The sequence below is a fragment of the Citrus sinensis genome, chromosome 3 (assembly GCF_022201045.2).
Source record: "Citrus sinensis cultivar Valencia sweet orange chromosome 3, DVS_A1.0, whole genome shotgun sequence".
Classification (NCBI taxonomy): Eukaryota; Viridiplantae; Streptophyta; class Magnoliopsida; order Sapindales; family Rutaceae; genus Citrus; species Citrus sinensis.
In genome coordinates, this window is record NC_068558.1 from 14429636 (window position 1) to 14454343 (window position 24708).

The following is a 24708-nucleotide window of genomic DNA, read 5'->3' on the forward strand; positions in this document are numbered from 1 at the left end:
GAATACCGAATAGAAATAACAAGAAAATAAATTAAGAGAGTTTTTAGGGCTGTAACAACAGATTCAAGGAGAAAACAAAGGTGAAATCATAAAGACTAAGCAGACTTCAGTTCTTCTTCTTATTTTCTTGTTTTCTATTTACTTATGAGGATGTATTGGATGGCTATAACAATTTTATTTGTTGTTCTATCGTAAATTATGAACTGAATTCGATTGTGGTTGAGTGATAAACGATCTTAATGGATGTTTGACTACTATACGCGTGTTGCTCTGTGTTTACTATAACATTTTTCTTAATTGTTTTTATTTCAATCTTCTATTTCGGCTGACCACCTATTTAGAGGATATTAGCTAAGAAAGAGCCTAAAAAATGTCTAACTTATTCGATCAAATTAAGACAATAATTGATTTTAGATTAGGTTTCCCAAGTTGAGTAAATCTCAATTTGAATAAGGCCATGCTTGATCTAAAATTAGTTATGAACTAGATATAGAGATTCACCTTATAGGGTCAATAGAACTTAGAATGTTTAATGTTAGCATAATAATTGGTTACTGTTAGGTTGCATTAGGTATAAGATATCCAACCTGCGACAATTGAGATTGCATGTGAGATTCTGCCCAGTGCTATAGTAGATGCTATAACAATTGTACTATAATTGAAAAAAATAGTCAAAGTCATTAAATAAGTTTATTTACTCAACTACTCTATTCCCATTGGCTACATCCTTGAGATTGACATGAGAATTTTCTTTAGTACATTTTATTTATTGCATTTTTATTTTAATTAGTTTATTATTTTCATAAAATTTCTTATTTTAATTCAGAAAAAAACTGCACTGATAAGATTGCTATAGGAAGTCTGATAACATCAATCCATGTGGAGACGATTTGAATACTTATCAGTATATTACTTGTTGTGTACACTTGCACATTGACACCTATTGCATTAGAATTAACCCAACATACACAAACCAAAGTTTTGTGCAATCCTTGGTAAAAATAATCAAATATTTATTATCACCCCTCGACTGTATTGATTTAAGTCAAGTGGTTCAATGTTTCTTTTAATTTTTTGAAATGATGACCTTGTTAGTTTTGTCCAACACAAGATTCACACTTATGTTTCTTATCAATTTAGAAGATGGGCATATGATTCAAGTTAATTAATTTACACAAGGTATTATAATTAACATGTCTTAATCTACCATGCAATAGATTAGAAAACTCAAGAATATAAGTAGAAAAAAACATTATTATTCTTTGGTTTTACAACCATTACATTCAATTTGAACAATCCAACGGATACGTATTCCTTTCCCACTTACATTCCATGTTTAGATAAAATTACTTTACCTGACTCGAACACCATCTGGAATCCATGCTTGTTCAAAAGTGATCTAGATAAAAGATTCTTGTGAATTTTTGGCATGTACAAAATATTGTTTAGAGTTAGTTCTTTCCTAGAAGTCAACTTTAGAATTATTTTTCCTTGATTTTCTATCTCAGATGTGGCTAAATTCCTCATATATAGCTTTTGACCATTTTCAGTGGATTAAAAGGAAATAAATACTTCTTTCTAAGCATACATGTCAAGTGGCACCAGTATCAATCTACTGTTCTCTAGGATTGGTGCCTATAAGATTTACTTGAGAAACCACTGCAGAAAAATTAATTACTGACACAACTTTTGATATGTTCTCTATCACATTAGCTTCTTGGTTTCCTTTTTTTCTTCGGCAATCTACATTCCAAAGCCTTGTGACCCATTTTCTCACATTTGAAGCATTTCCATTGAAATTTGGTTTGCTTCTTAGAGACCCCTCCCTTTGGACCTAGCTTGTTCTTGTTGGCCTTCTTATTCTTGTTATTCTGAATATATTCCACAACATTGGCCTTAGCCATAGTAATGACACTTTTGTTGTCATTATTTTTGTTGTATTCTTCAATTTAAGTTTAATAATTAGATCTTTAAAACACATTTCCTCTCTCTTGTGCTTCAAACAACTCTTAAAATTTTCCATGCTGGAGGCAGCTTTTCAATGATAGCAACCACTTGAAAAGTTTCACTTAAATCTATCTGCTCATCATAAATTTCTGATAGAAAATCTATAGTTCTTGAACTTAACTTGTAATAGTTTTGGAGTCCACCATCTTATAATCTAGAAAGCAGTCTACGACAAGTTTCTTAGTGCCAGTATTCTCAATTTTTTTTTTTCTAAGGACTCCCACAGTTTTTGGCTCTTTCCTTTCTAGAATCACTTAAGCCATTCAACACATAATTTTTGTAAAGGAAATCATAATGATTCCAAGCATCTATTGCATTGAGCACTTAGGGATCAACTTCACCCTCTCTGAATATAGGAGCATCTTCTTCAGGTCTTACAAGATTCAAGGTAGTCAAGTAAAAGAACATTTTCTGTTGCCACCATTTGACATTCTGACCAGTGAATTTCTCGAGTCTTTCCGTATGAGGAACAACAAAAAATGCAGCAGGACCCATGCCAACATTGGCACATGAGACAGAAGTGGGAAGGTTAAAGCTCTAGCTTGCTAGCTATATCAGTTGCCATTTTAACAAAATAATATATTTTAAGATTGTAATTATATTATTATTAATTAGCAATTGATATAAGATCGCCACTTCGTATACAAAAATACACTAGTTAAATTCTTAGGAAAGACTGAGAGAGTTACAATGGTCTCCTTAAAACCTAGACTCCTTAAACAATGTATATAGCCTTGGTGACAAAATATTTCTAGTGTATTTAAGCTTACTAATATGCCTCTTACACACTTTTCACTTATGACAAGTTTCTACTACTACTACTACGACTACTACTACTACTACGACTACTACTACTAACAATAACAATAGAATAGCAAAGATATAACAAATAAATCAACAATATGTAAAATAAAAAAAATTACTAACCCGAGGCCTATAAAAAATACAATGTCCTTACAATAAATTCACCACCTTCACAATGAAGCTTGAATAATATTGATGTTTGTCTTTCAAGATACAATAATTAAGATAGTGTTGGTAGCATAACCTTACTATTCACACAAATTTCAAACAAATATTTGAATTCAAATAGTGTTGGTAGCACAATCTTACTATTCCCACAACCTTCAAACAAATATTTGAATTCAATCACACTGAATCCTAAAGTTAGAGAATATTTGCTTGAGAGAGAGGAAATTGATTTTGGCGTGTTTTACAATTGAACATGAAAGCCAGTATATATAGGTTTCATGAGAGGGTATTAGTCAATTAAAAATCCCATTTGGAATTTTTCTTCATTTTTCACACCATGGGTACTCTGTGAGATCCAATTTCTCATTCATCCAAGTAGCAATTTGATTGTTGTATGATTCTTTGTTAAAAGTCCACAGGGGAGATTTCGAATCATCCATGTATGTATATTTTTTAAAAATATTTATTTTGCTCAAAGTTGGCCTCAAAATGGTCACTTTAGGCTATTTTTCTAACAATTAATCCCTAAAAAAAATTCATATTCACAATTAAAATAATTTATAGTAGTGATCTCAATAATAAAAAAATGTTTCTATAAAGATTATTCTAGTTTAGTCCGTGTAAAAATAATTTGGGGTAATTCAGCTTACTCTTCTCGTGAAGTAACAATTTTCAAATTGTCTCCCTTACTTTCGAAACATCAAATTATCCTAAAACATTCTTATTTCTCTATTACTTTTTAATGGACAAAATAACAAAATAGTATTTGCACATTTTTCTAACAGTCAACAAATATAAAAGGTCAAACTTCTATGCAAGCTAATTTTCTTGGGCCTAAATATTTCTAAATTTTTCAAAACACACATAAATATTTCAAATATTTATAGTATGCACATAAATACTTTACTTTTTTGTATTTAGAAAACTTATTTTAAAAATAAATAAATTAATTAAAGCTATAAATGAAAAAAGAATAATATTTTCCCTTTTCTATTTTTATTACTATTATATTATTATTCTTTTTTCATTTTCTAAAGATATTTAAAAATATATATAGATTAAAACAAAAGAAAAATACTACGAAAGACCTAATCTAAAGCTCCAAAATGCTTCTCACAATCGCACACAGCCCAAAATTCTTCAAATCCTTTCCTCATTCACCAAACCCAAAATAATAAACAACAATAAATTAAAGTCAATCTGTGATTAATCTAATTTGTTCCGGTGGAAATTCAAATATTTTTCTTCCTTCGTCAAAGCTACTGCCAAATGCTGTTCGATAAATCACATCGGCTGTCAAAGTTTGAATACGAGGCCACACAACTAACTCACAGGATCCTTTCTTTGAAATCGAGTCTCTCATTTACTTAGCATGTCATATTGTCATTGCAGCTCTTATGAATCGTAGGTGACATATTCTAACAAAAAGAAATGGAAAAAATTGTCAACTAATGTCATAGGTCATGTAACAATAAGAATTGCCATTGAAACATGATATGTATGATCAAATGAAGTTGAAAATGAACTTTCAACTTATCGAGACGGAAATGTGGAGTGGTGAGTTTTTGAACTTTAAGCCGCTGCTCACCCTCATACACCACCATCCCAGAGACCAGCAGCTTCGCAACTGAGCTTCTCTGTTCCTGAAAGATATCATGCTTCTTAAATATTTCCCTTACAATTTTGGGATCTGTGATGTTTATGATTGGTCTTGGACCCATCCATATGAAAGAATTCTTACCTGTAATTTAGGAGTACATGCTGTTAGCCATAAATGTTATGGATGGATGATAGAATCCCAGTCGTTTGCTATAGAGTATAGAGCGCCATTAGAGAATAAAAGTTAAGAAAACACTATAGGTCACATATTTATAGTAGTCCACTTCGAATGTGAGAGCTACGTCCGTTTCGGCCACTGCAAAGCTTCACTATAAATAGGAAAGAAGATTACAAAGATCATTTAGAATCACGCAATAACACCCACTAAAAATAACCACAAGATTTAAGTACTTTGTTTTTTTTTTTTTTTACTCTTATAATATATCTTCAATTCAAGTACAAAGTAATAAACCAAGCTTACAATATGTTGAACACATCAGCACCCCATCAACAATTTCTTAAAAAGTAATTTCGTTAAAATGGATTTTGCGGGGAAAAATGTTACTTTAACAGAAAATTATAATGACAGTGACAAATGAAAATTTATGAAAAATCTCAAATACCCCCTAGTTGAGTGAAAGTTTCTCGTTTCGCCTTGTGGGCATTTTTGGTTTTTAATTTTAAGACACAAAAATAAACGAGTGAGGCTATTGAACCCGTAAATTTACTTTTTTTAACTTGTTATCTAATTAAAAATTTTATTACCAAACTGCCCTTGATCAAAATTACATTTAATTAGAAAAACAAACAAAAGCTACTTTATACATCCATTTTATGATGAACAATAACCCTAATACACTACAATACATATGCTCTCCTCAATTATCTATGTAATATATTTTCTACTTTCTTCTTTATATATTCTAAATTTCCCGAATGTAATTTTAGAATGATTTCACAATTTAACAAAGCCAAAACATAAACGCTACAAGAAAATTTTATTGTTACATTTGACATAATCAACGTTTTAAAGAGGGCCCAGCGCCACTGGGCCACAAAAGAAAGTTCACACCATTCTGTTACGTTGTTTCTCCAAAAGGCAACTCCAAGACAAGGCAACTATTGTTAGTGGGTCACTAACAATTTATACTGCCATAGGTCTTTGACTTATCATTGTGATCTCAGTTTGTTCTTGAACTTAAAATAAAGGACATCAATGATTGTGTTATATTCCCCTACTCCATTGATATTCCCCAATGTTTCTACAAATGGTACTGCATAGCTCTTAACCTCCTTTGCTCATAACAATTGAGAACAGTAGAATTAATGGAGAAGTTAATAATGAGTGTAAAAAGTGGAGAAATTAATCCATGATAATTTATAGTTAAGGTTATTTTTGAATTTCATAAGGATGCAGTAGAAAATTAATGTTTAAATTTTAACAATACGTTATAAAGAAAATGGGTTTAATGAGTAATGTTTTTTTGTTCAAATAGTCTCATCCAATATTTTACATTATTGTCCAATCTTGTAATGATGAAACAAAGGACCTTTTTTGTATTTTAAATTTCTTTTATCAAATTTTCATCATTCTTTATGTCATGTGTGTATAAATAATTTTATAACAGATTATTAAATCTTAATGCGAGAGTATTGATAAGTTCGACTTTAAGATATTTTATAAAAAAAATGGCTTTATTACGAGACCTATTGTTTTATTAAAAAGTGATGCTTTATTCCACAATTGACCTGCTGCTTTATAAAAAGTACTCTCTAGTTTCGGTAATGTGATACTTCATAGCTATGATTTTTATCATAGAGTTAAAGTAAAAATGTGATATAATTATTTTTTTTGGTTAAAATAATTAGGTTATTATAGGAACTTTAAGTGTATAGTAGTTTTTTTAATAAGTTACTTTTGAAAAGTAATTCTATATCTGCCCACAAAAGTAGTTGTCCAAGTAAAAAAATTACAAAATTAATAGTTTTAAAATTTTCATTAACTCTCATTTTTATCAAAATTTATAAAATAAGTGACTTTTGAACATTTGAATCGTAATCTTAACCAGTGATTAAATTAAAACTGAACCATGAAGACAGGACGACATATAATAAGAATAATAAAATCATAATAAACTAATTTTCAAGCAATTTAAAAGTCCAATTGGTCGAGTGATTTTTAAGTAATTTTATTTAATTGACTATCTGAGTTTTATTTAGTTGAATATCTGAGTTTGAATTGATGCTGGGGAGGTATTAAGATAAAAAGTAATTTGGACTAAAAAAAGACAAAAGAAAAACTAAAAAAAATCATGTTCTCTAACTAGGCAGGCTCAACTGCTCAATTAGAGAATTTTCAAAACAAATATACTTACAAGTAAAGTTTTATGACAAATTAGTAGCGAGGCGTACCGTAGTTAGTGATGATATGATGGTGGAAAGGCAGAATTGGTTGGGCGATATCGTCGGAAAGGCCGATGGGTTTACTTTCAGCATCTTTAGTGGTCTTGGCAAGTTCTCTCATGTCTCCAAGTAGTACTTTGTAAGAGTTTCCAGAGAATCCTTGGTCTCTGATAAACTTTTCTAGCTTCTTTGGCTTCAGCCATAGCCAATTCAATCGCATCACCAAGCACATGCCACAGCCAGAATAGTTGTAGAGAAAGCAAAGGAAAGACAAAGACCAAAGATTAGTCTCCCATTTCACTGAATAAAAAAGAGAGGGAGGGAGGGGAAGAGAGAGAGAGAGAGAGTGCTATCTAGAGACTATGTGTGTTTGGTAAAGACTCCACAAACACTAATGTTATGTTTGGTTTGAAGAAACTTTTTGAAGAAGAGAGGAAAGGAAAGAGATAGAAAAAGAGATAAATTCAATAATTTGTTGTCAACTAAAGATGGAGTTAAAATCCTTTTGATCTCATTTTTTTTTCTTTCTCTCTTTTCTGCTCATCTATCTTCCCCTTAGTTCTTATCTACATCTCATCAGCTCTCACTTTTCAATTAACCTTGTTAAAAATTTTAAACTAATCTTTATCTTTCAATATGTCCCACCTAATTTTGAATTTACTCTTATTATAATTTTTATCCTTTTTTTTCCTAAGCATCCACCATATAAAACTAATAAAATCTATTTTAAAAAGGAAAAAAATCTCAAAATCACTATAATCTCTCTCTTTCTTTTTAAAGATTTTATCCATCCTTACCATAACCATAAAAAAAGATTTGATACTTCATAATTATCCTCTATTGAGTACTGCAAATTATTTCTTTTATGAATAAAAGTAGAGTATACAATATTTGAGAAAAGATAATCATTTAAAAATTTAAAAAAAATTAGGATTTAAGAAATTAGACACTAATAGAAATTATTATGTGGGTACACATAAAAGCTATTTACTCTTTTAGGTCATTTTATATAAAGATAAAATAAGTATTAGAATAAAAGTAATTAATGAGACATACTGAGCGAGTCAAATATCACAACTTGTAAAATTTGAGTTATATTCAATGTTTAAACGCCAAGATTTGGGTTCTATATCTTAAACCCACTCTAGAGTAGACTGGACTAGACTTGAGCTTAAATAAACATGCCAAACTCAGTGATCCACATTAGTGAGGATATTTACTCCTCTCACTTTACTTATCTCACTATGGCCAACTTTTCAATTGATAGTATTTATTCTAAATTACTGTTATGAAAAAATTAAAAAAAATTGTATTTTCTCTCATACTTTCAATAGATCATCTTTCACATCTCTTTCGTTTGAATTCCAAATTGAAATTAAATACAATATTAGATTCTCACACAAAATCGAAACCAATATTAGCAATAATAATAAAACTCACCACTTGTTCACAAAATTTAACAAAAACTCAATACTGAAACTCATCATATGTTAGTCGAGATGATGGTTGATGGTGAAGAAACTAAGTGGTGGCGGCAATGATGAATTTGTTGTTGATGAAGATAGGTTGGGGGGGTGATGGTTATGTTGGGGGGTGATGTGAAGGTGTGGGGAAGTAGAGAGAGAATAAAATAGATAAAAAATAATAATTTTTTTTAATAAAGATAATTCTAGAAATTAATAAGATAAATTAAAATAGGGAAACCAGTTAATAAGTTGAGGGAGTTAAATATCACTGCTCCATTTTAAATATGATTTTTTAATTTAAAAAAAAAATTAAAAACACCAAAGTAAACTTTTTTGCTATATTAAATTTATTTGAAAGAAGAGAACTTCAAAAATTTAAAACAATAAATATGATAATCATGTTGAAATGACATGTCACTCATCTTTGCAACTTTAATACGATAAGTATATGCTAGTTCTGGTGTAGTTTGGATGCATCGAGGAGAGAGTGATAAAGAAGCTATAGTAAGAAGTAAGCTTTGCTGAGTGTTCTCTGTATTGCTAGCTATCATCTCTGTAAACTTGAAGCTTAATAAAGTTGCTCCTTGAGTTGTTTTCTCCAGTGGATGTAGGCACCCTCAAAGGTGCTGAACCACTTAAGTCTTTGTGTATTCTTGATTCTTTGAGCTGTGTTTTTTTATTTATCTGGTGGTTGTTTCAATTAGCTTATGTTTGATTCTTAAATCTTGGAGTCTGAGTTAGATCTTGGGGTGTGATTAAGGTTAATTTCACAACAAATCATTGCCTCAAAATAAGAAACTTCTTACTCTATATATTACATGGCATGAATTTTGAAAACTTGCGATGGTAATACATATTAAATTTTGTGTAAAATGATATTAACACCATGGTGTGGATATACAATTATACCACGAGTAGGAGCAGGGATAGACAAGAAAGCCAGAAGCACAATCATTCTGAGTCTTAGTGATTCTGTAATCAGAGAAGTGGCTAAAGAAAATATTGTTATTGGTTTATGGGCCAAGTTATAGAATCTGTATATGACAAAATCTTTAGCAAATAGGCTTTACATAAAAAAGAAGATGTTCTCACTGAGGATGATTGAAGGAGCATCACTTGATGAGCATACAAATGAGTTCAATAAGGTCTGTGATGAACTGGAGACTATTGATGAAGGATTGAGTGATGAGAGCAAGGCTTTGCTGTTAATCAGTTCTTTGCCAAAGTCATACGAGCACTTTGTGGATGCATTGTTGTATAGGAGGCAAACACTCTCCCTAGAAGAGGTTAAATATGCTCTTGGTACCAAGAAGTTGAAAGACAAGTAAGATAATTCAAAAAGTGAATCAAGTGAGGGACTAATGGCTAGAGGCAGGTCTGAGAATAGGGAAAGAAAGGGAAAGAAACAAGGCAGATCAAAGTCTAAACAGAAGAATTTGAAGTATCTTCATTACCATAAAGAAGAATATTTCAAAAGAGATTGCCCTGAAAGAAAGAACAAGAATAAAGAAACCAAGGAAAAGACAGGAAATGCAGCTATAGCCACAGAAGAAGAAGTAAGCTTTGAAACAGCTGGAGTGCTCATTGCCACAAATTAAAAACCTCAAGGTTAGTGGGTCCTTGACTCAAGTTGTACCTTCCATATGTGTCCAAATATAAGTTATTTTACTTCATATCAGTCGTGTGATAGGGGTATGGTTTTAATGGGTAATAACTCAATGTGTAAAGTGGTTGGTATTTGGATTGTTAGCCTTAGAATGTTTGATGGTATGGTAAGGGAATTAACACAGGTTATGTTTGTTCCTGATTTAAAAAGGAATTTAATCTCAATTGGCATGCTAGATTAAACAGGTTGTGTGATTAAGGCTGAAAAAGGGGTATTGAAGGTAATTAAAGGCTCAATGGTGATTAAGAAAGGTATAAAAGAAAATGGCATGTTTGTGTTGGATAGACATACTGCTGTTGGAGAGGCAAGTGTAATTGACAGTAAAGGGAACAAATCAATGCTGTGGCATTTGAGGATGGGGCATATGAGTGAAAGAAGCCTGAGAGAGCTACAAAAACAATGAGTGTTTGGGAAAGATCATATAGTAACTTTGGGGTTCAGTAAAGATTATATTTTAGGAAAGTCTTCCAGGCCAAGGTTTGAGATTACAACTCATACCACCAAAGAGATACTCGGATACATACAAGATACTCGGATACATACACTCTGATTTGTGGGGGCCTGCACAAGTGACTTTATTAGGTGGGTGTAAATACTTTCTGACTTTTATAAATGATTTTTCAAGGATAGTTTGGATCTTTGCACTCAAAAGTAAGGATAAGGTTCTTGAAAAATTCAAAAGGTGGAAGATTTTAGTTGAAAACCAAACTGGTTTGAAGGTGAAAACTCTGAGGACAGATAATGGCTTGGAGTACTGCAATAAGTTATTTGAAGACTTCTGTGAGAAGAATAGGATTCAGAGGCACAAAACTGTCACTTATACCCCTCAACAAAATGGTCTTACTGAGAGGATGAATAGAACTTTGATAGAGAAGGTAAGGTGCATGTTGATCTATTTTAAGCTCCCAAAAACTCTTTGGGTAGAAGCTTTAAACACAGCATGCTATCTAGTCAACAGGAGCCCATCAACTGCCATAGGATGCAAAACACCAATGGAACTGTGGTCAGGAAGAATAGCTGATTATTCAAAACTCAGAATCTTTGGCTGCATAGCATATGCTCATGTAAAGTAGGGTAAGCTGGAACCAAGAGCATTAAAATGAAGGTTTCTGGGGTATCCAGAGGGTGTCAAAGGCTATAGATTGTGGTGTATTGACTCAAACCCACCACAATGCATTTTAAGCAGAGATGTAACCTTCCATGAAGATGAGATTTTGAATAGACCAAAGAGTCATGTTAACAACTCTGAATCAGGTGCTGAGTTTGATAAAGTGAAGTTTCAGGTGGAGCCTCACAACTTGAAAGAACTTGACTCAGAAATTGAGGGTCTTGAAATAGAACCTGAAGCTGGTGTTGAACATGAATCAGCAGAAAGTGAAGAGGACACCTATCAATTAGCAAGAGACAGAAAGAAAAGGACTATAAGACCACCTAAAAGATATGCAGTGGCTGATCTAATTGCATATGTTTTGACTGTTGCTCAAGAGCTGAATAATGATGAACCTAGGACTTATCAGGAAGCTATCACATGTAAAAACAAGCTGGAATGGAAGAGGAAAATGGATGAAGAGATAGCATCCCTGATAAAAAAAAAAATCTAGGAATTGATCGAAAAACCAGTTATGAGGAAGACAGTAAGCTGTAAATGGATCGTCAAGATAAAAGAAAGGATACTTGGAACTGAGCCTAGAAGATTTAAGGCTAGACTGGTGGCAAGAGGTTTCACACAAAAGGAAGGAATTGACTTCACTGAAGTATTTTCCCTTGTAGTGAGACATGCTTCCATCAGAATTATTCTTGCACTTGTGGCTGTTCAGGATATGCATCTTGAGCAGATGGATGTAAAAACAGCTTTCCTGCATGGTGAATTATAAGAGGAAATTGTAATACAGCAGCCAGAAGGGGATGTGGCATCTGGTAAAGAAGATCTTGTTTGTTTACTTAAAAAGTATCCATATGGGTTAAAGCAATCACCAAGGCAATGGTATCTAAGGTTTGATAACTTCATGATAACACACGCCTTTAACAGGTGTAGCTATGATTGCTGTGTGTTGTGCAAATTTTAATGTACTCGCAAGCGCACGAATCTGTTGTAGTATAGATTAATGGTGACGAGTGTCGATCCCACGAGGAGGTGGATTTTAATTGTGTAGAATTAATTTTGTTAATGGGTGATTGGATTTGTGGTGGAAATGATTGGAATATGCTAAAACTTAAATTAAAATGGAGAGAATAAATTCTAAAATTGGTATTGAAATGGTGAGAATAAATTGAAGAGAATTCTATTGAAATGACGTACTTGGGTATCTGGATCCGTATCAACATGCATCATGGGCTAAATAATCCGTATTAATGCCAATTAAATCATGAGGGGGGAATCCAAACCTCATGAACCACGCTCTAATCAATATGGTGCTAAGGGCTTATCGTGCCAAATAATAATAACCTTGTACTAGAGGGCCGGTGTAACCAAGGCGGTACTAGACAAGATTAGTATTATTTGTCGACGAGAAGTCAAAACATCCACAAAAACTAGAGGGGAAGAGAAAATAAATTTACCAAATTAAGCCCATGACACATGTTGAGACTTCACCTTCAACCCAAGCTTGAAAGAAAATTAGCCACTCATAGTTGAACTAGGGGCAAAATGGGAATTTATTAAAATACGAAGAAAATACAAGATGGAGAGGGAATTACAGAAAATGGATCCCAAAAATGGATTCAGAGATATCAAATTAGGGGGGAGGGGCCCCCTTTTTATAGATACATGGAGTAAATCATGGCCATCGGATTAAAAACAGTTTGGACGCTCATGATTGCGCCACGTCATTAGTCAACAGTCCACGGTTTGACCACGCGGATGAACAATAACACGGTTTGACCCGACTTTGAATAGTAACGCGGTTTGACCCGGATGAACAGTAACGCGGTTTGGTTGAAAATAATCCTGTGTGATGCATGCACCGTACGCGAGATTTTTCGTCCACTGATATGCTGCCACGTCACCATCAACAGTACATAAGAATTTTAGTCCAACAGGATCGTGACACCTCATCAGTCAATGCCACATCATCGGTCAATGCCACGTCATCGATCCATCTATGTGAACAGTGCCGTGAACAGTAACGTATACAGTCCCGTATACGTGAATAGTACCGTACATGTGAATAGTATCATTTTTCCTTTTATGCTCCTCCTAAGGTTTTCAACCGTCCTGAGTTCAAAAGTGATGTCCGTTTTGCCGTCTGATCTCTCCTTTATTGTGAAATGACTATAATGCCCCTAAAATACATAAATTACTTAATTAAAATAAAACACACGTAATTAAATCACAAGAATGTTAAATACATAAAAGTAAGGGTTGTTAGTAAGACTTGAAATGTAAAATGACGGTTTTCTCCTTTATAAATATGCATTTTCTAACACTCAACACACCCCCCAACCAGCTTATTGCTAGTCCCTAGCAAATAAAGCGAAAACAAAATTCAAATTCAAAATGATTTTTTTTTTTTTTTAGAAACACTTGTGTTTATTCAATCAGATTAATGATAGCAATCAAATAAAAGTGTAAGCATTATCTCTAGTCTAAAGCAACATCACACCCACATCAACCATCCACATGAATCAGCCCAGTAGACTTTGTTATAGCTACTTTCAAGAATGACATGTCAAACCCCAAAATCTCCTGGAAGTAGTGACACTCTTACAAATAAATTAAACCCAATAAAAATAGTCACTCTAATGAATGGTAATTGGGAGAAAATAATGAAGAAGTGATATCACATGCTCTCACCAAGATGAAATAAATATGCCCTCAGCTTAAAAATAATACGATCTCAAGTCAAATAAAAACTGTTAGTCAACCCAATTTATTTATTTATTTTTTTATATGCACCACTACATCTTTTTAGCCCATATAACTAGCTTCTACTTCAGATTATAGTTCCCTAAAATCAGGAAGGACTTTTATTAGGATGTAACGTAGGCTAGGGACATGGTTAACAAAGAAAGGAAATAAGGAAAACAAAGTGTATGTTTGAGAAAAATGCAAAGAATTTTTTTATTTTTTGGAAGTTGCAAGGTGGATTTCACCTATTATTGTTATTTTTATTCTTTTGAAACAACAATTTTTGTTTTGTTGTTTTTTTTTTTTTGTATAACTTCACTGAACAACATAATTATTTACATTTTCTCAAACATAAATAGGTGATGGAACTTATAAGATATCAGATAATACTCCAAATCGGAGTGGGTCAAGATAATAAGCTGACAAAGAAAATGTTTTTTTTTTTTAAAGGCTCAAAAGGGTTAACTATGGATATTTAATAAAAGGGATGGCTAGAAAGGCTCAAACGGATCAAAGATGGCCTTTCCATCGTCTTTTAGGGCTCTAAATAACCTTCCATATCTACTAGTTAGATGGGCCTCCAAATGTAGCAACACACTTTTTTTTTTCTTTTTTTTTTATTAAGGGTTAACTCAAAAGAAATCTAGAGATCGTGTATACAATAATAAACTGTTAAGCTGTATAAAGAATGGGCAAAAGGGTTACTCTCCAAGAAAAATGATAGGTTCAAAAACTCACTTGGTACTTATTATGACATGTTCATTCCTTCAAGCAACGCATATTTGTCTCCGACATCAACATGTAGAGTAGCAAACATAATGTAACATCACTTAAGACCAAAGATAATACAAATATTAAAATTTGAAATTAATCATGTCATCTAATGTTAAAACAAATCACATAATTTTTTTTTTTTAAACAACATTCTCCCCCCCAACCTATTCTAAACATGAAAGGAAAATATGTATGCAGAGATATGAAAATGATGCATAAAAACTAATTAGAAAAGTTACACTTAAAATGATAGAAAACGAAAATTGGTTTTTTTTTTTTTTACTAAGAAGATGCGTTTCTAGAGGCACTACACTCCATATTCAGCCATCTTCGACTCAAAAGTTGGAAAATGTATATTCATAGAGGAGAAATTAAAAAGAAGAAAAATAAACATCAAAACTTAATAAAGAAAAAGAAAATGTCTAATTTTTTTTTTGAATTTTTTTTGAATTTTTTTTTTCAAACAATGAAGATGCGTTTCTAGAGTAACTACACTCCATATTCAGCCATCTTCAACACAAAAAGTTAGCAACAGTTAGTTTCTACAACAAAAAATTAGTAAAAACTTAACCAAAATTCCACAATTGTCGACTATTCCCTCCCCCCAACCAGAACGAAACATTGTCCTCAATGTTTGAAATGAAAGAAGTAGAGTTTAGAAGACATCACCTGGGTGGTGCAACACAGAAGAAAATATTTACAGGCGGAGAGTTAAATCTAATTTGTACTTCTTACTGCGGCTACTGTTACCATCATTATTTGGTCGCTCCAACACAAAGGTCCAGGGGTCTGGCTCCGGTTTATAAGCTTGTAACACATCAAGTAGCTTAGTAGCAGAGTGAGCACAAATAAAGAGTTTTTTCACATTAGAAGGAATGAAATAGTTTTTTATTGCATGGTTAAGAAATGCGATAAAGCCATCATAAAAGTTATTGACATTTAACAAACCGATGGGTTTCTGGTGAATGTGTAGATGGGCCCAAGATGCTAGTGTCATAAGTGTTTCTAGTGTTGCAAGATCTCCTGGAAGGAAAATAAAAGCATCAGCATAATTAAGCATTTCAGTTATTCTTTCTTGCATACCTGAGACGACTAACTCTTCTCCAGTTGATGAGTCAGACGAACTGCTCAATGGTTTTAGGACTCTTGGGATGATGCCTAACACTTGACTTCCTCTGATAAAAGCTGCTTCTGAGACCATTTTTGATAACCCTCGATTACCTCCTCCATACACCAAGTGTAATTTTCTCGCTGCTATGCTTCGACCAAGATCTATGGCTGCCTCAACGAACTCTTTATGTTTGCCATAGGTAAATCCAGAAAGCACACAAATGTTCTTGAATTGTCTATTGGGAGTAGCTGCCATTGTGATACTTCTCGAAAACAATTTGTGAGTGCTTGACAAAAAAGAAATCACATTTAAGAGTCTTGGTGATAGTGGGTCATGGTTGTGTATGAGGTAATATGTCAGTGTCAAATAACGCGTAAAGCACGTGGCTCGCAAGTCAAAAAGAAAACAGTAAAAAGGAAAAAGCAAACAGTAATAAAATTATTAAAGACAATAATGTATACAATAAGACAATAGTGAAATAAAATAACAATAAAGTAAAAGGATATTTACAGGTAGTTGCGACTGTGGCTCACATCTTCCTCTGATTTTACGTCCAGAAACGGCTTGAACGCCCTCTATGGGTCGAGGATAGGCTTCCTATCCAGTTTTCTTATAAACTGGCAAATAGGGTCGTTTATAGTCAGATTCCCGAGACTATATCGTGCATGCTCTTTCTGGAATAATGGCCATAACTGGAGAATCGCTCCTTGCACATATCCACTGGGATGCGTTTCAAGAGACAAAAGGATATCATCCAATGACTCCTTATTCAAGCCATCCCTAATGAATTGAATCTTATCTTCCCTGTTGTCAGACACCATTCCTAAAGAACATGGGTTTTTATTGCAACTCATTCTGGCACACTTATGACAAGCAACAGAAATTCTTCGAGCTCGTCGTTTTCTTGCATAATTTCCTTTACCACAACCAGGCATGAATGCAATAAATTTTAGAGGTAACTCACCTGTCGATCGTACTTTCGCCTCAATTAACCAACAGATATCAGCAGGTATGTTATTCCTCATGAGCAATCGCATGCGTTCGGACCGAACTTTATAGATCGTAAGGAGGGCATTCTGAGGAAGTGAAGGGAATCGCTTGTGAAGCTTTGCTAGAATCTCATTTCTGTCCATACCTTCGCCTCAGAATATCAGTTATTATGGGAAACTGAAGTAACCGACTTGATTGTCACGGAGTACCGTTATCCGCCACTTCACCGGGGTAACAAACTAAAGCACACAAACAGAAAAACAAATTAAAACACACAAAGAAAATTAAAATCGTCCTCTTATTGAATTTACCTCAAGCTCCAACTGGATGTCGTAAACACTTCTCTCAATGTCTCTGAGTTGGCGTTCTAAACCCTCAACATAGGCTACTAACTCTGGTGGTTGTAGAGCCCAAATGCGTTGTGTTTTACAAAATTGAATCTGCCTTTTGAGATGAGTTTTGACACGTTGAAGTGATTTAAGAATGTTCAGGAGGAACGGTCTAAGTATGAGACTCATGATTAAAAATGATAAGAGAAAACTTAATGGTAAAATAAACACACTTATGCAAAAAAAATTTCAATTAGCAAAAGAATAATAATAAAAAGAAAGAAAGAAAAATCAAATCAACGAAAAGAAAGAAAAAAAAATCAATTCAAATTTGGTGGGTCACTCAAATTTATTTCGGTGTCTTCGTCATGTGGTTGGTACTCTAGATATGGCTTTAATCTTTGACCATTAACTTTAAACGTGACACCGTTCTTTGGGTCCATAATTTCAATTGCCCCATGTGGAAAAACAGTATGAACAATAAAGGGACCAGACCAACGAGAGCGTAACTTACCTGGGAATATGTGCAAGCGAGAATTGAATAAAAACACTTTCTGACCTGGAGTGAACGATTTTCTCATAATTTGCTTATCATGGAAGACTTTCATTCGTTGCTTGTAAATCTTGGCATTTTCGTATGCATCATTGCGAATTTCTTCAAGTTCTGCCAGCTGTAATCTTCTTTCTGAGCTGGCTTGCTGCATGTCAAAATTGAATTTCTTGATGGCCCAATACGCACGATGCTCGAGTTCCACAGGTAGGTGGCAAGCTTTTCCATACACTAGCCTGTAGGGTGACATCCCAATCGGGGTCTTGAAAGCCGTTCTATATGCCCATAATGCATCATCAAGTCTTAATGACCAATCTTTCCTGTCTGGCCTCACCGTTTTTTCTAATATGTGCTTTATTTCTCGATTGGAGATCTCAATTTGGCCACTGGTTTGCGGATGATACGGGGTCGCCACTTTGTGTGTGATTGAATACTTTGTCAAAAGAGCTTTGAATACTTTGTTACAAAAGTGGGCACCACCATCACTGATTATTGCTCGAGGGAATCCAAAGCGCGAGACAATGTTGCTTTTCAAAAATCCTATCACCACCTTGTGATCATTGGTCCTACATGGAATAGCTTCTACCCATTTTGATACATAGTCAACAGCAACCAATATGTATTGATGACCAAAAGACGGGGGAAAGGGTCCCATGAAGTCGATACCCCATACGTCAAAAATCTCAACCACTAAAATTGGATTTAGTGGCATCATGTTCCTTCGTGTAATGCTTCCCATTCGTTGACACCTATCACATGAAGAACAGAAAGTGTAAGCGTCTCGAAATATAGATGGCCAATAGAAACCACATTGTAAAACTTTAGTCGCTGTTTTCTTAGCACTGAAATGGCCTCCACAAGCTTGTTCATGGCAGAATGAAAGAATATTCTGAATTTCATTTTCTGGGACACATCGTCTAACAATTTGATCAGCACAATACTTGAACAAATACGGGTCATCCCAAAAGAAATTCTTTATTTCTGCAAAGAATTTAGCCTTGTCTTGCTTGGTCCAATGCTCTGGAAGTTTACCTGTAACAAGATAATTAACTATATCAGCATACCAAGGTAATACTTCCACACTCATTAATTGTTCATCTGGAAATGACTCATTTAATGGTAATTGTTCTATAATTGTGTCAAAATGGAGACGAGAGAGATGGTCCGCCACAACATTTTCTGTCCCTTTCTTATCTTTGAATTCCAAGTCAAATTCCTGCAAAAGTAACACTCAACGAATTAGTCTAGCTTTTGCATCTTTCTTTGTGAGAAGATATTTAAGAGCAGCATGATCTGTGAACACGATTATTTTACAACCAATGAGATATGATCGAAATTTTTCCAATGCAAACACTACTGCTAGCATTTCTTTTTCAGTAGTTGAATAGTTCAACTGTGCATCATTTAATGTCATACTAGCATAGTAAATAACGTGGGGAATTCGATCAACTCTTTGTCCTAATACTGCTCCTACTGCATAGTCAGATGCATCACACATGAGCTCAAATGGTAAGCTCCAGTTTGGGGGCTGAATGATGGGTGATGATGTCAACAAATGCTTTAATTTTTCAAATGCCACAAGACATGAATCATTAAAGACAAAAGGTGCATCCTTAGCAAGTAAATTGCATAAGGGTCTAGAAACTTTGCTAAAATCTTTAATGAAACGTCTATAGAAACCAGCATGCCCAAGGAAAGATCTTACTTCTCTGACTGTTTTGGGTGGAGGAAGATTAGAAATGAGATCCACCTTGGCTTTGTCAACCTCAATACCTTTGCTCGAAATGATGTGACCGAGAACAATACCTTGTTTTACCATAAAATGGCATTTCTCCCAATTTAATACCAAGTTCTTCTCGATACATCTCTGCAGAACTAGTGTTAGATGATGTAAACATTGATCAAATGAATCACCAAAGACAGAAAAGTCATCCATAAAGACTTCAAGGAATCGTTCAACCATATCAGAAAAAATGCTTAACATGCATCATTGAAATGTAGCAGGTGCATTACATAATCCAAATGGCATTCTCCTATATGCAAATGTGCCAAAAGGGCAAGTGAAAGTAGTTTTCTCTTGATCTTTTGGTGCTATGGGAATCTGATTATATCCTGAGTAGCCATCTAGAAAGCAATAAAATTCATGGCATGCTAATCTATCAAGCATTTGATCGATAAATGGTAAAGGAAAATAGTCTTTACGTGTGACAGAATTCAACTTTCTATAATCAATGCATACACGCCATCCTGTAGTTACTCTAGTGGGTATCAATTCATTATCAGCATTCGTAACTACTGTGACTCCTGACTTTTTGGGGACAACTTGTACAGGACTGACCCATGAACTATCAGAAATGGGGTAAATGATACCTGCGTCTAATAGCTTAAGGACTTCTGTTCTAACAACTTCTTTCATGTTAGGATTTAACCGACGTTGCATCTCCCTAGTAGTTTTAGCATTTTCATCAAGGTGAATGTAATGCATGCAGTCTACTGGGTTTATACCTTTAATGTCTGCTATGGTCCATCCTAATGCCCCTTTGTGCTCTTTCAAAACATCCAACAACTTACCTTTTTGTTCATCATTGAGGGATGCTGAGATGATTACCGGTAGAGTACTTTCTTCTCCCAAAAATGCATATTCCAAAGTGTTGGGCAATGGTTTGAGCTCGAGTTTCGGTGGTGATTCTGATGATGGGATGAGTTTCTTCTCTGATGGTGCTAGTTGTTCAACTTTTGACTTCCATTTATTAGTGTCCATAGATGGTGCTGAGTCAAGTAGAGCGTTGACCTCATCGACCGATCTGTCAATATCAAAATTCAAACCAAAGTGAGTTAAACATGTTTGTAAAGGATCATCACTAAGGTTTGAAACAAAAGTATCATCAACTAATGCTTCTATTAAATCCACATCAACAATTTCATCATCTGCATTGTGAGGTTGTTTGGCAATGTTGAAAATGTTTAGCTCCATAGTCATGTTGCCGAAGGACAACTGCATATTTCCAGTCTTGCATTGAATGTGAGCATCCGCAGTTGCCAAGAAAAGTCGGCCTAGAATAATGGGGATGTGCTTCCTTGAATCCTGTATTGGTTGAGTGTCAATTACAATAAAATCAACAGGAAAATAAAACTTGTCTACCTGGATAAGCACGTCCTCCACAATACCACGAGGTATTTTCGTAGACCGATCTGCAAGCTGTAACACCACTGGAGTTGGGTGTAATTCTCCCAGTCCAAGTTTCACAAATACTGAATAAGGCAACAAATTTACACTAGCTCCTAAATCCAATAAAGCATTCTCAATTGTGTGGTTCCCTATACTACATGAGATAGTGGGGGAGCCTGGGTCTTTGCATTTTAAAGGAATTTTATGTTGGAGTATAGAGCTAACGTTTTCAGTTAAAAATGCCTTCTTTTGAACATGCATATTTCTCTTTTTAGTACAAAGGTCTTTAAGAAACTTGGCATAAGATGGAACTTGTTTAATAGCATCAAGTAAGGGGATGTTAACACTTACCTGTTTGAAGATTTCAAGAATCTCACCTGTGGATTTTCCCTTCTTGCCTTTAGCTAACCTCTGGGGGAATGGAGCTTTGGGAACGTATTCTCGTGGGTTGGTTTCTTCTTTCTCCTCCGGTGATGAGTCCTCAACACTCACAGGAACAATTTGATTTTCTTTTGTCACCGGCATCTCCACTTTGTTGTCGACTTCTTTTCCTTTTCGCAAGGTCATTACTGCTTTGACCTCTCCATGCTGCTGTGGTGAACTGGTACTTGCTTCATGCACTCCTTTAGGATTAGGTACTGGTTGACTTGGAAACTTGCCTTTCTCAACAGTCATTGCCAAGGTCTGAACTGAAGAAGCAAGTTGTCCCACCATCTTCTCGAGGCTTGAAATTGATTGAGCTTGTGAGTTGAAGCCTGCTCTCAACTCATTTCGTAGTCCATCAATGGTGCGGTTCTGTTGCTCAATCGTGGAGTGAGTAAGATTCTTAAGATTCTGGAATGAATCCTCCCATGGTCTGGGCTGAGAGTAATTCTGGTTCTGATTGTATGGTCTAAATGGTGGCTGAGAGGCTTGAGAAATTTGAGGAATTGGTTGCATTGGTGGAGCTGGAGCTGCTGGTCCATTCTGTTGGAGTCCTTGAGACCATGAAAAATTGGGGTGGTCTCTCCATCCAGGGTTATATGTGTTGGAGTATGGGTTGTAATTTGATGGCTTTCTCATTACACCTATGGCATTGGCTTGATCTGAGTATGAGTCATGGTCATGTGGTTCTGTTGATTTAGCAGTCGATAACGATGCTATTTGTCGAGCAAGACCTTCAACCATCTCCTTGACTTCTTTGATTCCCGAAGTTGACTCGCCAATTTGAACCTCATTTACTCCTTTAATTCTTCTAGTATTCCTGAGTGATCGACTCCGTTGTTGGGAATTATCCGCTTGTCGCTGAAAGAATTCCCAAATCTCGGATGCACTTTTTGACATTAGCTCTCCTCCACTTGTCGCCATTAGCCATTCTTGCACATTTGGTAGTAATCCCTCCAAAAAGTATTGGCATTGGTGCCATTTCTCGTACCCATGATGTGGACACTTCAAGAGTAGCCCATTGAATCGCTCCCATGTTTCAAAAAATTGCTCGTCCTCTCTCTGGGTAAACTCCGAGATTTCCCTGCGAATAGTATTGGTTTTATGCACTGGGAAATATTTATTCAAAAATTTAGTTACCATTTGTTCCCATGATGCAATGCTATTAGCAGGCAATGTATTAAGCCATGAACGAGCTCTATCCTTTAAAGAAAATGGGAATAATCTGAGTTTAACATCATCGTCTGAAAAATTCTCGTATTTAAAAGTTTGACAAATAGCATGAAAATCATTCAGATGATTATATGGGTCCTCATTTTCTAAGCCATAGAATGTGGGGAGACAATTTAGCACACTAGGTTTTAGTTCAAAGCTCCTAGCAGCTACATTTGGGTATTTTATGCATGATGTGCTCAAATTAGCTAAGGGACTGAAGTAGTCCTTAAATGGCCTCTCTTGTGGTTGCAAATCCATTTCAAATTTATTTTTAATGTGCTTTTGTGTGCGAAGTGTTTTTTCTAATTCAAGGTCTATAGGTTCAAGATTAGGTAATAATGACCTACGACCATGCATGCAAAACAGATAAAATGAAAATAAAGATGGGAACAAAACAAATAAAAATAAAGAAGAGGGAGAAATTACGATACTAACCTTATTGCGCTATTAAAACTTTTCTATAAAAATACACAAAAACAAATACGTGAAATAAATTAATAAGATAAACAAAAAAAAATTACAAAGAAAAATAAATTGAAAATTAAATTACAGAATTTTAAGGAAGAGAAAAAGAAAAGAAATACTAATCTTTAAATGTAGATTTATTATTTTTTTTTAATAATAAAAAAATACAAGAAAACAAATAAAAGAAATTATTAAAAAAAAATTTAATTCTATGAATTAAAATTACTTACCTCCCCGGCAACGGCGCCAAAAACTTGTTGTGCAAATTTTAATGTACTCGCAAGCGCACGAATCTGTTGTAGTATAGATTAATGGTGACGAGTGTCGATCCCACGAGGAGGTGGATTTTAATTGTGTAGAATTAATTTTGTGAATGGGTGATTGGATTTGTGGTGGAAATGATTGGAATATGCTAAAACTTAAATTAAAATGGAGAGAATAAATTCTAAAATTGGTATTGAAATGGTGAGAATAAATTGAAGAGAATTCTATTGAAATGACGTACTTGGGTATCTGGATCCGTATCAACATGCATCATGGGCTAAATAATCCGTATTAATGCCAATTAAATCATGAGGGGGGAATCCAAACCTCATGAACCACGCTCTAATCAATATGGTGCTAAGGGCTTATCGTGCCAAATAATAATAACCTTGTACTAGAGGGCCGGTGTAACCAAGGCGGTACTAGACAAGATTAGTATTATTTGTCGACGAGAAGTCAAAACATCCACAAAAACTAGAGGGGAAGAGAAAATAAATTTACCAAATTAAGCCCATGACACATGTTGAGACTTCACCTTCAACCCAAGCTTGAAAGAAAATTAGCCACTCATAGTTGAACTAGGGGCAAAATGGGAATTTATTAAAATACGAAGAAAATACAAGATGGAGAGGGAATTACAGAAAATGGATCCCAAAAATGGATTCAGAGATATCAAATTAGGGGGGAGGGGCCCCCTTTTTATAGATACATGGAGTAAATCATGGCCATCGGATTAAAAACAGTTTGGACGCTCATGATTGCGCCACGTCATTAGTCAACAGTCCACGGTTTGACCACGCGGATGAACAATAACACGGTTTGACCCGACTTTGAATAGTAACGCGGTTTGACCCGGATGAACAGTAACGCGGTTTGGTTGAAAATAATCCTGTGTGATGCATGCACCGTACGCGAGATTTTTCGTCCACTGATATGCTGCCACGTCACCATCAACAGTACATAAGAATTTTAGTCCAACAGGATCGTGACACCTCATCAGTCAATGCCACATCATCGGTCAATGCCACGTCATCGATCCGTCTATGTGAACAGTGCCGTGAACAATAACGTATACAGTCCCGTATACGTGAATAGTACCGTACATGTGAATAGTGTCATTTTTCCTTTTATGCTCCTCCTAAGGTTTTCGACCGTCCTGAGTTCAAAAGTGATGTCCGTTTTGCCGTCTGATCTCTCCTTTATTGTTAAATGACTATAATGCCCCTAAAATACATAAATTACTTAATTAAAATAAAACACACGTAATTAAATCACAAGAATGTTAAATACATAAAAGTAACGGTTGTTAGTAAGACTTGAAATGTAAAATGACGGTTTTCTCCTTTATAAATATGCATTTTCTAACACTCAACACTGTGTATGCTTCAAAGAGATAAGTGGAGGGGGAATGATATATCTCCTGCTGTATGTAGATGGCATGCTAATTGGAAATTTGAA

The 24708-nt window shown here is 34.6% G+C and overlaps 1 protein-coding gene and 1 non-coding gene across 9 annotated transcripts; one reads left to right on the forward strand and one right to left on the reverse strand.

The window, feature by feature from the left end:
* Positions 1-4318: 4318 nt before the first annotated feature.
* On the reverse strand, positions 4319-7546 carry LOC102609381 (cytochrome P450 CYP72A219-like). 8 transcript variants are annotated; one of them, XR_008052820.1, is made up of 4 exons: positions 6991-7546; positions 4721-4907; positions 4568-4622; positions 4319-4397 (listed from the first exon to the last, which is right to left on the reverse strand). XR_008052820.1 is itself a non-coding variant. In XM_052436373.1 (3 exons), the coding sequence occupies exons 1-3, from the start codon at positions 7211-7213 to the stop codon at positions 4375-4377; spliced, it is 399 nt and encodes a 132-aa protein (XP_052292333.1). In that variant the 5' UTR covers positions 7214-7546; the 3' UTR covers positions 4319-4374. The 8 variants fall into 8 exon arrangements, 4 of the variants coding, with proteins under 4 accessions (XP_052292333.1, XP_052292332.1, XP_052292331.1 ...); XR_008052819.1 differs by having other exon boundaries at positions 4513-4622; XR_008052818.1 differs by having other exon boundaries at positions 4506-4622.
* Positions 7547-22294: 14748 nt separating this feature from the next.
* LOC127901604 (small nucleolar RNA R71) lies at positions 22295-22398 on the forward strand. Its single transcript, XR_008053848.1, has one exon. It is a non-coding gene; the product is annotated as a small nucleolar RNA R71 (small nucleolar RNA).
* The last annotated feature ends 2310 nt before the right edge of the window (positions 22399-24708 follow it).